Consider the following 13,651-nt stretch of genomic DNA (forward strand, 5'->3'; position numbering starts at 1 on the left):
TATCTTTCAAGTCATAGTGATTCATTGCTTAAAGCAATATGAGCTGCATTTTTGAAAATTTTATTTTGATGCTAAAATATGTTATTATGATTAATTTGTATGTAACTTAAACGTTTGTGATCAATTGGGCTAAAATAAATGAGAAGAACGACTTCTTTATAAAATACAATATACAGTTTTATATAAGAATTCTTTATTGTACAGGACGACAATAATGTAATTTTGATTCAATCGAAGCCTATAAATAGTTCTTGCATCGTAAATATGAACAGGAGTAGTTTATTGACATTATTTTTTTCTGTCATTGAAATACATGTAGTTCTATACAATTTTGCAACAAAAAATTCCGACATCAAAGTTGCAGCTCATATTGCTTTAAATAACGAAAAAAGTGGATAATTAAGTATATGGAGATTTAATTTCATCTTTAATATTGATTTTAAGACATTTTTCATTATAATGACTTTCTTCATGACTGAATAAAATCACAAGGCTCTTAAATGCACAATAAAAGGATAAATATATGCAGAGGAAACATCTGGAGGTAACATACAATATTTAAAGTCAAAAGTCCATAAAATAATACAAAAAAGGAGCACAGTAAATATGGACTTCAGAAATATCAGGGGTGCGATAATGTGCCATAAAGGAGTGAGCATCCCCTGTCGACCAGTCACATTGACCATGTGCTCCTTGTCATGATCGGGAAATAGCTTTAAAAAAAAACCCACGATTCACTGTATAAATATAAGGCTAATAATTAGTATGAAAAACGTCAGCCAGCATTTGACTCAAAAATAAATATTATTTGCTGACGTCATTGTATCGTCTATAGAACTTACGAAATTATGGTTTTTAAATGCACAAGCTGTATTCGGTCGGAAAATTCATTTAAACAATACAAATCAGTGGCATAGCAAACGTAGACGATACAAATCTCATACTCGGGGTTAGGGTTAGGGTTAGATTCATACAAATCAGAGGCGGGATCGGGTGTCATAGAGAAGTGAGCATCCTCTGCCGATCGGCCTCACCCACTATGTACTTCTTGCAATGATCGACAAGTACAGTATAATAACGTATTTTCGAGGAGTAATATTTTCGTGGTTTGAGAAAAAAATGGGGATTAAAATTGGTGGCGAAAGAATTATTTTGCAGTATAGTGATCGAAATTGTACCCTTCGTGGTAGTAATAAATTCCTAGGACTCTTCAAACCCCGAAAACAACGAAAATTAAACCGCCACGAAAATAAGTGATTTCACAGTATTGGAAATTCTAGCGACAACTCAATGTGATTGATTGATTGTATACTGTTTAACGTCCCTCTCCAGAATATTTCAATGTTATGGAGACGTCACCATTGCCGGTGATCTAAAATTTAGTATGAAAATCGTCAGTCTGCATTATAATTATTCATGATCATTTATAAACAGTGTTGACGGAAGACGGAACATTTGAATTGACAACAAATTTCTGTATTCAACGAAAACACCCTGTCCTCTCACAACAAATATGAATAATAACACTATGCTCCCGATGGTAACACAATTCTGGAATGGGACGTAGACTAGCTTAGTATAAACGTATCCTTGACAGCGCAATAGGTTTGAGCTAGGTTTACAAACAGACATACAGGACGAAAAATAAAATACCTCCCGGATCCTTCGATGGCATAAAAATGAAGATGACAAATACTGATCGATCTTCAAAATCTCCAAAGAATACAAATTGATGGAAAGAGCAAAAACAGGAAATGATGAAATCCCAAGGGTGGAATCAGGTGTCTTAGAGGATTAAGGATTCCTGTTGACTGGTTATACCTGCCGTGAGCTCCACGCATGAATCTAGTAGACGGAACATTCCGTAATCAAATTTTGTATTTACTATAGAACATGGTAAAAATACGAACCAATGATACATGTAGGTAACATTTATTAATAAGGCAATAATATTGACCATAAGAACTGTTCGTTATCTCCTTGTATTTCATTCACGAAATTCCGACTTTTAGTAAGGTTGTTGATAAAAAGTAGTTATATTGCAGAATTTATTTGATAAAATGAATTATGTCAGAAAGGACAGTAGACTGGATCGGTTTCAAAATTGATTGTAATCAGCGCTTGCCCTCATAATAAAGCAAATAAAACATGTATAACATAATTCTACATGTACCAACATTTTAGAAAAAAATGTTCAACATCCTGTAGTTTTATTGAATTCTGAATTTGTAATACAAATAATACTCGACTGCAAGCCTTCAATACAAAACGTCTGTTTGTGTTAAAATATACTCGGATGGACAGAGGGGTTCTAATAATATAAGATGTGCCCATTTTCGTATAAAGTGATAAATCATGAATTATTAAGAAAAACTCGTTGTCTTTCTTCATTTATAAGCCTCACTAAGTACCCCAATGAGCAAATAGTAACGCTTGAATATTGTCATACATGTATTTAAACTTATCCACGACAGGCGTTAATACTGCACAGATATATTACAAATACCAATAAATTAATTTTGTTTGTAACGCGTCATTTAATCGGATAAAAAATTCATCTAAATTGTATTATCTGCTTTGCCTACATCACGATGACTTACTTTAAAAACGTATCAATCCGCTTGACGCAACTTTTTTTAATATGAACAATTTGAAGTCGTTTTTAAGGTAGACATTGTCCTGTTTCATATACTTAAGGTAGAATGCCACACCAATTTTTTATTTTATAGATCTTTGAGCCCTCCTTTTTAAACAATGGTTTCAGCATTGAAAGGCCAATATTAGCTCTAAATTATTTTATATGAATTTTTGTATTTTATCAAAGAAAATGAAAAAAAATTATTTACATCCGAATTAGATGCTTTCTTGTAAAAAATTTGCTGTAAATGAATGCATCACATGAATCCCTTATAAAATATGTAAAGAAAGTCTGGTTAGACTTTAAAATTTTTTTTTATAAAAAATTATTTATGAAAATAAAACAAATTAGTTGTGAATATTTTTTAAACCTATGGTTAAAAACACCATAAAACTAGTCACAACTAAGGAGAACATGTTTGTTAATCATATTTTTAAAAGAAATTGAAACGAAATGAGAAATTTTAGAAAAATTAATTTTTTTAATATTTGGACCTAACCCGATCAAAAATAAACTGATCCCGATCAAAATTAACACAAAATGAATAAAATGCTAATTTATTGCCTCTTCATGTATTTACAATGAAGAAATCTGTTTTATTGTCAAGTTCTGTAATGTTTTAACTCTTATAACACCTAATCAGACTAGTGTTCTTAGGAAAATGTTATTTATTTCCAATAATTGTACAATTATGGTCGGGATCGGTTTAATTTTGATCGAGATTGGCCAAAATTAAAAAAAAAAAAATTTCTCTAAAATTTTGCTATTTCGTTTCAATTTCTTTTATAAATATGATTAATGAACATATTCTCCCCAGTTGTGGCTGGTTTTTAGAAGATTTTAACCACAAATTTAAAAATTATTAACAAATTATGTGTTTTATTTTCATAGATATTTTTTATAAAAAAATTAAAAAGTCTAACCAGACTTTCTTTACATATTTTATTTGGTATTCATGTGATGCATTCATTTACAGCAAAATTTTTACAAGAAAGCATGTAATTTGGATGTAAATAATTTTTTTCATTTTCTTTGAAAAAATACAAAAAATAATATAAAATAATTAAGAGCTAATGTCGACCTTTCACTGCTGAAACCATTGTTTAAAAAGGTTGACTCAGAGATCTATAAAATAAAAAGTTGGTGTGGCATTCCTCCTTAATGATTGAAAATTAAATTATAAGGAATGAATTTAATAGCAACCCAAACTATACTGCTATAACTATACTGTCCCAACCCAGATTATTCAGTATAATTTGGGTTGCTATTTAATTTAGTCCTCAAATATTAAAAATGCCTCATTTTGTTGATATTTAATATCAATTTTTAATAAAATGCAGTGGGGAATAAGCTACAGCCACAAGGTAAAGGAGTTCTCGCACCTATATTGATGTAATCGAAAATGCTGGTGGTTCATATGCTTTTACAGGTTAATGAATTTGTATAGCCAATAAATAGTGTCAAGAATAGCTTGGTTATATTGACGTTCAATGTAGGCTTTTATTTTACAAATTAATTAACTGATGCATTTCCTCGTAGCGAGAAATGACCTTGACACACATTCTTGATTGATAGTCCCATATTTTTATGCCCTTTATTTAGGTAAATACTAGTTCTTGGAATGCTTTCGGATAAAAGAAAAAAAGACCATATATATCGACTTATCATAAGTTGAACATAGAACAAGATATAGATACGTTTTACGAGACAGAAAAAAAATATAATATTATAAAGTTACCTGACATAATAAAATTGAATTTCAGTAAACATGCAAATAAAAATTTTATTTCTCGGTCTTTCTTCCAGTAACATAAAACAGAACGATTCATATTTCTGAACTAAAACAACCATTTCAATTACAAACTGATCTTTTGAGATCAATAAGTCAGAATTTCTCTCTCTCTCTCTCTCTCTCTCTCTCTCTCTCTCTCTCTCTCTCCACTCTCTCTCTCTCTCTCTCTCTCTCTCTCTCTCTCTCTCTCTCTCTCTCTCTCTCTCTCTCTCTCTCTCTCTCTCTCTCTCTCTCTCTACAAAATATTACATCGTATTTCCAAATCATATAATCTATAACAGTATTATAATACTGTTAACAATGTGAACTAAAAAGATTGGATGCCTACAAAAGAAGATCAATCCTCCAATATTATTCATTCTTAACGAAAATTAAAAACAAAATCATAATTCTTACACTTTGAAATTGAGTATAGAAATAACAAGCACTATGCCAACTAAAACACCATTCAAACAAAGGAAATTCAAAGCAAATCAAACACGGACCTCTAAAACATCAGAGGTGGAATCAGGTGCCATGTGAGGGTAAGCATCCCCTTCTGACCTATCAGTAACAGGCTTGTGGATCCTGTCATGATCGTAGAAAATGGAAAAATTCATTGAATATTTAGTATGTAAAAATGACAAACAATATAATAGAAGGACGTCAGTCAGCATTTGAGTTTATGATGGATGGTATTTGTATTGACCATAAGTTTCCGACAAATTATTTAAAGACCTGGCCTTCATAATATAAATTGATATTCTCAATCAGAAACAAAAGCATTTTTTTTTATTTAAACCAGAACTTATGCGTGATAAATTCGTTAAAATATTGAATTATTCAGAGCGAGGGGTTGTCCTCACATTTGACACACTTAGTTTATATTTCATGCCAAATGGTGCTTATGTTCAAAAGATATTTTGAAACTTTTGATCACCCATTATATACAACACACACAAAAAAAACTAACATGCCTTCAGGGAAAACCTCGTAAATGCAAAAATAATGTGTTGATATGTTAGAATTACCTTGGTTTCATAATTATAGTGAAATTTGCAACATTTATTCAAAACTTAGAATATAAGAGTTACTCATAAAATATAGCAGCCTCCTCCAGGGATCTCTTTATAAGAATAGAATGTCATCATTAAAATTTCAAGCCGTGAAAACGATTAAAGTTTTCAGATTGTTATTCAATGGGTCATACAAAGTAGGACATTTGATTTCGCGGAATCGTTACATTATAGATTATAACTACAGAAACTACATGCACCAAAAAAATATACACAGCAAAGTTAAGGAGGGAAATAATTCAGATAAATGAGCTGTAAATATGCATGGATAAACCTTTTTAATTTGTGTGGATCTATTTATCAAATAAACATGGTTTTTGTTAAGAAGCGTTTTGTTTTATAATATAACGTTATTATTGACGTCCCAATGTAGACAATTATTTTACATATTAATTAAGTGATGCATTTTCTCTTAGCATTAAATGTCGTTGACATACATTCTTGATAGATGGTCCTATATTTTTATATCCTTTATTCAAGTATATTCCAGTTCTTGGAATGCTTTTGGATAAAAAGAAAAAGACCGTATATATCGACTTGTCATAAATTGAACATAGAACATGATAGAAAATATTTTTTAAATAAAGTTTTCTGATATAGAAAATTTTAATTTAAGTAAATATGCAAATAAAAATTTTATTTCTCGGTCTTTATTCTGGTAACATAAAACTGAACGATTTATTTTTCTTAGCTAAAACAACCATTTCAATTACAAACTGATCTTTTGAGATCAATAATTTATAATTTCTATTTCTATTTAGATAATACTTTTGACTATGTTTTTTTGCACACTTAATCATTTGTGTGTATCAATATACCGAATAAACGAGTTAAATTGGTTTTTTGAAAGATGCGTTTTGTTTTACATGTTTTATGAGGTAACTACATACGTCGATTTTCAAAATAATAAGTATAAAAAGAATTTCATCACCAGTTACTCGGGCATAGTTTTGTTTCCGCAAAAGAATTGTTCTAATTCAGAAGTAGGAGAATTGTAATCTTCCAATAGGAGCACTGTTCTGTTTCAGGAAAAGCAATGTACAGTTATCGATTGAATGCAAACACCTCGCATAAGGACCACTGTTCTCGGTTCAGTAGGAGATCGGGCTCGGGATACTAGGTAGATACAAACACTTCACATAAGGACCAGGGTTCCCGGTTCTTCCCACTTGCCAGGTAGATTGTTACTTCTCTGCAGCTAATGGGATTCGCACATGCACAATAGTACTTGCAGACAGAAAGTCCTGATATTGTTACTTCACTGAGCAGCGAACAAAACTGCGTTGGTTGTCCCAGAACGCGATAGGAGACCTACACTTGTTAAACAAAAATTAAAATGGCGTTCTTATTCCGTTGAAAACACTAAGAATTTGTCAAACAAATGATAATAAAAGTAAGATTTAGATTTGAATTCATATTTTTAAAAAAGAATATAAAATTTGAAAGCTTTGCTGTACAGTGCTTAAGTTACAGACAGTACTTCATGCATAAAATCTTGCCTGACTCATTCTCTCTATGGATTGTCTATCACATGATAGTCCGTTTCCTGTTATGGTAATGTCATATGGGATAGCCTTAATCCCAAAGGTTTCAGGTACGGATATCCAGACCAGGAAGAAGGGCGTTTGGTCATCCTGGAGGGGTAGCTGAAAGCAGGTCATGTTGTCTCCGTCTAACGCTCTTGTCATCTTTAGCTTCATGTCCCCAGATTGGTCATTAAATATATTAATATGATTGACACCTGCAATAAAAATCTGAGTCCATTATTTATACACTGAATTGACGACGGATTTTTCATACTGTTTCGACTGAAAAAACATTTGGTCGTGATAATTAAGGCAAAGTTTAATCTTCTATAATGTTTCTTCCTCTATGCATGGCATAGTTTAATCTTCTATGTATGACACCTGATCCCATCTCTAGTCATTTGGAAGTCCGTGTTTGTTCTGATTCAAATTTGTGCTGTTTGATATGGACTTCTGAGCTTGAATACATAGAGGATATTTAATGTTTTGTACAATGTTGTTGAATATGGAATACATTTCGCGAGTGGGACAGGTTTTTTTTTGATATTTTCACGAGTGCGAAGCACGAGTGAAAATATAAAAAGAAATCTTGTCTCATGAGTCGCTATTTGTCTTTTTGTAGGCCTTATATAAGCTCTATATATAGTCATAGGTTACATGATGTCATAGTTGAGCGGTTGAGACGTCATAGCTAAATGATGCGAGATGGAAAACATTGTAAACATAGATTTTAGCAACATGTATTGGGGTAAATGGCAGTATTATTATCTGCCAGAATGGTTTATTTACTCTCTCTCTCTCTCTCTCTCTCTCTCTATATATATATATATATATATATATATTATAACAGTCGAAGGAATATTTTTACAACTCTTCGTTATGGGAAGGTAAATCTGTGACAGGATATCACACTTTTATGCAATGGATAAATTACAGTATTTCACTGTTGAAAATGTAATCATCTATTTATCATTTATTAAACGATAACATAATTTCATTGCTCTACCTTTGCACTGTACGCTGGACAAGACTGGACTTCCGTCTAAAATGAGATACAGGTGAGTCTTTAAATCATTTTTAAATGTTAATTGTTCTTGTCTAACAGTGTTTTGTTTCATTTTTTCTCTTAAGCTTATTGCTATGTAAACATTAAAATTGAGTTCCATGCCATTATGATGAGTTTGATATACAAAGAAAGCTTATACTCAGAGTGAATGATTAACAATTTAATTCTGCATTTTTAATTTTCGAATAAATCCAATAACGAGTTAAGAAGTATAATTTTCTGAAACAAGAGCATAAGATAATTGTAGATTTATCAGATTAAAATTTTCATTTGATTAATGTGTAGACTTAATTTCAGGTTCTGTAACAGCTATACTACTTAATAGTAATTGAAAGGCTACTTGGTTAAAATATTATACCTTTACTTTGCTCGGTAGTAGATTTAGTTGGTATATAAGTAACATCTTTACTTGTCACAGTAGAGGGGTTAGTCGGTGGATATGTTACATCTATAATTGACTCAGTAGAGGGGTTAGTCGGTGGATATGTTACATCTATACTTGTCTTAGTAGAGGGGTTAGTTAGTGGATATGATACATCTATACTTGAAGCAGTAGAGGGGTTAGTCGGTGGATATGTTACATCTATACTTGTCTCAGTAGAGGGGTTAGTTGGTGGATATGATACATCTATACTTGAGGCAGTAGAGGGGTTAGTCGGTGGATATGTTACATCTATGCTTGTCTCAGTAGAGGGGTTAGTCGGTGGATATGTTTCATCTTTACTTGTCTCAGTAGAGGGGTTATTCGGTGGATATGATATATCTTTACTTGACGCAGTTGTAGAAACTCTGGTAGATGCTATGTTGTGAGTACTGAATGTTACTTCCGGTGAAGTTTCACTTGCTGCTGCATTAAAAGTTGTGATTGCAACCGAAGATGTTATAACCGTTGGCGTTTCTGTAAAAATATTATAATTTGTGTATATAAATACTGCCCGTAGTTGAGTGTAACGCTGGAAATTATCACTCCAACAAGAAAACAATGTTCAACTGAGGCACATACCAAAACAATATGCAGAATTACATAAATCCACTGGCTTTAATTTGTAGACGAGGAACTCCCCACAGTTCTTCACTTCAATGTTGTAACTTCTGTCACAGTTAGCGCTAAATCCAACCTGACAGGCAGATAGCAATCCAGTTTGTCCTTCACTGGGTGGCTGATCTTATATAACAAGTAATATTTTACTTCATGCATTCATGATGCACGATGATATAAGGAATAATTGTGAGAAATTGTGCCATTATTGTTCAATTAGGACATTTTTTTAAATCTTGTGCAATTATTATGAATGTAAAAAAGGTTAAACATAAAGATACAATTTTTTTAACTTAGTTGCTGACTGACATTTTTTCATACTAATCGTTAGGCCATTATATACACGCTGAATTCATGATGGATTTTTTTTCATTATTTTCCGATCATGACAAGGAGAAAACGACGGGTGTGGCCGATTGGAAGAGGATGTTTCACCTTTGATGTTTTGGAAGTCCGTATTTGCTCTGCTTCTATTTGTTTTTATTTGACTTTTGAACTTGGATACTTTTTGTTATGTCCATATAGTTTATTAGTGTACTGAAAGCGTTACTCTTGTTAAAGATTAATTGAAAAGGGACATTTTTAATTAAATGAAAGTAGTGCAATATATGTGCATCCTTTCACTGCCATTTAGTATGCATTTTTCAAATATATATTCGCTTTGTAAATACTAGTTAGTACATGTGTTTAGATATATGAATTCTAACACCTACCATTTAACCAGACTGGATACAGTGTGCCACAATATGTAAGAGCAGGAGGAGATGTAGACATATTGTATCCCCTCGCCCCGTACCAACCCTCTAGGATATACCGGTCACAGATCGGCGATGAATCCATAACGTACAGAGGGCTTCGCTTCTCCAAGGAAGATGGAGTGCCGTGGTTTCCATCTAAACAGGGGTCCTGCGCCTGTATATCTATTTTTAGAAATCAGTAAAAATAACTCCATTTTGATATAGAGAAATAAAGCAATTATAGAACATGTTTGCAATAAATGGTCTTGTTTTGAGAACCTTCCTTTAACAGGCATTGTACATGTACCCTATATAGACCATATTTCGAGGAATTATTCATCTAAGGATGCCTAAAACTGGTTTTGCTTTGAAAATCAATTGACAAATATTTGGAGTAAAAAGAATTAGATAAGAAAAAAATATCGATGTGCATAGAAAAATTTGAGGCAAGTATAGAAGAAATCTTTCATTTCTAAAACTATGTCAATCAAATTATGATTAAGAAAAAATTCAGACGTAACTTATAAACGAACGATTAATTTATGTTTGCTTATGAATAGAAATTAACAATAAATTTACCATGAATAGTTAATAAGATAATCAACAGTATCCTTCTGTTTTCTTTCAGGTAATGCTGCATCCCTAAAAGAGACAAAAAAGGGGAGATCTTGAAAAGATAATTCATATCAGAGATAAATATAAGTATGATATATAGGTCCATTATTACTACAAATCAGGAGCAGAACAAATTCGGACCTCTAAACAGCAAGGGTGTGATGATGTGTAATGGAGGAGAGAGCGTCCCCTGTCGATGGGTTACACCTTGTCCTGACTGGGAAATAATGGTAAAAATGGGTCAACAATTCATTGGGTAAGGAATAGCTCAACAATTACTATGAAAAACGTCAATCAGCATCTGACTTTATGAAAAATTGTAAGAATATTAGAGATTAAGCATATCCAAGTTCCGCTCCTTATTTTCAAATGACAAACCAAAATTTATATCCTTGAATCATAAGTATTTTGTAGTAGAGTCGCATAACCGTTTACCTAATCTGGAACATTTTAGCTGCTTTTTATTTATTTTACATTCTTACTGTTACTTACAAAAGTGCTCAAAAGAAAAGAATTCACATAAAATATAAATATGCATCACTCAACAAAATTGTGTTATGTGTTTGCTAATGCAAGCACAAAGAACCGTTTCTATATTATATTTCAACCTCATTTAAAAGGGAACGTCTATCGTCAATAAAATAATCATGTTAGCAAATGCAATCTATAAATCGAATGCTGTCTGACGCTTGTTTTACAAAATGTTCATTGTATCGACCATATAATTTAAGAAAATCATAAAATTTAAGATTTCAGCAATACTGTTCATAGTCTTGTTTCATAAACATGTTTGTCAAAAGATTACAACCTTTTAGAAACTGTTTATATGCACTTTCCTATCGAATTAATTTGGATGAAGGTTATGGAGATAACGAACAGTATTCAATATCAAAGTCCACAGAAACAATAAATGACAAGTGCAGATCAAACAAGGACCTCCACAACATCAGAGGAAGGATCAGGTGCCATGGAGGAGTGAGCATCCCTTGCCAACCGGGCACACTCTCCTTGTATTCCTTGTCATGATTGGAAAAATCCGCTGTTGATTCAGTGTTTAAATCATAGACTAACAATCTATAAGATCCATCAACAGGTATGTAGGGTGCAGTATTGCAAGATAAGGGAAGCTGACAATTGAAAAATTAAAGTTTCCATGTTTATTATTAAATTTGATCCTACCTCTCTCTATTTTAGAAGTCTCTGTGTGCCATTTTCCTTACCCCTATTGTTACCTTTAAATTTCATGAAATGGCAAATGTGTAACACATCTCATTCATTTAGATTCTCCCATCTGTTTAAATTTCAATGCATAAATTTAGAACTTTTTGAGTATTTAACAGTTTTAAAGAGCATGTTTGATAATTTTCAAACATATTTTGCAGAAATCAATAGACTGAATAAACTTGTTTAGCAACAAATGCCACTGAAATGAAATATTCAGAATAAATGTATTTTTGGTCAATATCTGCCTATCAACCAGTGATTGATTTTCAATAAAGACTCATTTTGTTGAAAATATAATTACATTTCATTTTATTTTGGCTTTTAATTCTATGACCTCAAAAGCAAAATAATGATTTTCTCTTCTCATTAAAAACGTATCTCGTATCATATTTAATAGTATGATTGACTTACATATATTAGATATTGTTCAATTTCTTATAGAAAGTTGTCCTTATAACTTCTTCACCTGCTTAAGATAAAATGTACCAAAGTTTTTCAATATCATTATTTTGGTAACATTTTATGATATCAAATTTTTATGAGAAGTTCCTTGGAATGGTTAAGCATTCACATAAGATTTTCACCACACCTAGACTGTATTGTTGCAGAGTACGTTTGGCATAAAGGACGTTCTTCGTACAAATTGTTATTCCATTATTTACATACTAAATCATCGACGGTTTTTCTTCTTTTTTTTATATCATGACAGGGTGCACTCGGCTGGTGTGACCGATGGGCAGGGGATGCTCACTCCTCCAGGGCACCAGATCCCACCTCTGATGTTTTGGTCGTCCGTGTTTGTTCTACTCCTAATTTGTACTGTTTAATGGAGTTTTTATCTTTAATATTGGTCATTATATCCTTTTATTCTTTACTCACTAGTGTCGATTTTCACTGCATTATATATGATAAAATGCTCATGTGGGCATTTCATATCACAAAATTTATTTGTTTTGAATCCTACAATGTTACTGAGGCATCATTAATAACTAATTATAAAAAAAAGAATTTTGAGAAGTCAAACCTATCATTGCATTTGTTAAAAAAATCAATAACCTTCTATCCATTTCCTATTGTAAACATTATGTTTTTAACTTGATCATTCCACTGTTTATTTTGAATTGATATAGAAATGTTCACAGAACAGGAAAAAAAAAATATAGCGAATTCTCTTTTCTGAACTCGATCCTGCATCTTGGGATGTAAATATATTTTTCATTTATTCTTGAGACATTTTTAATTTTTTTAAAACGTTTAACTCGCTCGATTTTCGTTATCATTTATTTTCTTGATTCAACTAGAGTACATTCCATCTTGTCGTCTTAATGTTTTACACACAATGACTCGCTTTCATTTTATTATATTATGATGCAGCATCATGTAACGTTTGCAGAAAAAATACACTGAATTTTTATCGTATTCTTCTGACATAAGGAAAACCGTTTTATTTTCCTTGTCATAGAGGCATTTCATTCAACAAATTGTAATATGTTATAAACAGTCATTAAGTTATAGGTACTGTGAGGAATGAGCTCACTAAATGATACCCCCGCCTCTCATAGAATTATAAAGGCAGTGTTAAAGTTTTGCTGTGGGATATCAAAAATATGTGTCGGATCAAAAAGTTAAATAGAAGGTGCATAATGGCAATATGTAATAAATATTCAGTGAAAGTTTCATCTAATTTCATTCAGTGGTATGAGAGGAGTTATGGAAAAAAAGATGGGTACCCCAAAACGTAACGGATAGACGGACAGATGGAGGGACATAACAATTACTATATACATTTAGTATCAAAAGAAAATCAAGTTGTTTCTGACTTAATTTCTAACATTTCATCATACCTGTGGGTTACATTAAAGGATATGGAGATAACAAACAATATTCATATCAAAGTCCATGTGAGTGTCATTGGGATATGACATGAAGTCGGTCGCGTGATCAAATTCTATAACGCCC

At 31.9% G+C, this 13,651-nt stretch overlaps 1 protein-coding gene across 1 annotated transcript; it reads right to left on the bottom strand.

The window, feature by feature from the left end:
* Positions 1-8,421: 8,421 nt before the first annotated feature.
* LOC134271958 (mucin-2-like) lies at positions 8,422-10,505 on the bottom strand. Its single transcript, XM_062754193.1, has 4 exons — positions 10,433-10,505; positions 9,830-10,036; positions 9,081-9,242; positions 8,422-8,975 (listed from the first exon to the last, which is right to left on the bottom strand). Exons 1-4 carry the CDS (start codon positions 10,491-10,493, stop codon positions 8,422-8,424), a joined length of 984 nt encoding a protein of 327 aa, XP_062610177.1. The 5' UTR covers positions 10,494-10,505.
* Between the last annotated feature and the right edge of the window lie 3,146 nt (positions 10,506-13,651).

This window comes from Saccostrea cucullata, unplaced genomic scaffold (assembly GCF_032062105.1).
Source record: "Saccostrea cucullata isolate Sc308-1 unplaced genomic scaffold, CSIRO_AGI_Scuc_v1 ctg542, whole genome shotgun sequence".
NCBI classification, from domain to species: Eukaryota; Metazoa; Mollusca; class Bivalvia; order Ostreida; family Ostreidae; genus Saccostrea; species Saccostrea cuccullata.

Coding starts and splice junctions, on each gene's coding strand:
- LOC134271958 (XM_062754193.1), bottom strand. CDS start 10,493: ATGCAGCATTACCTGAAAGAAAACAGAAGGATACTGTTGATTATCTTA. Junction 10,037..10,432: donor TATCTTATTAACTATTCATG/GTAAATTTATTG, acceptor TTCTAAAAATAG/ATATACAGGCGCAGGACCCC. Junction 8,976..9,080: donor TAATTCTGCATATTGTTTTG/GTATGTGCCTCA, acceptor ATATTTTTACAG/AAACGCCAACGGTTATAACA.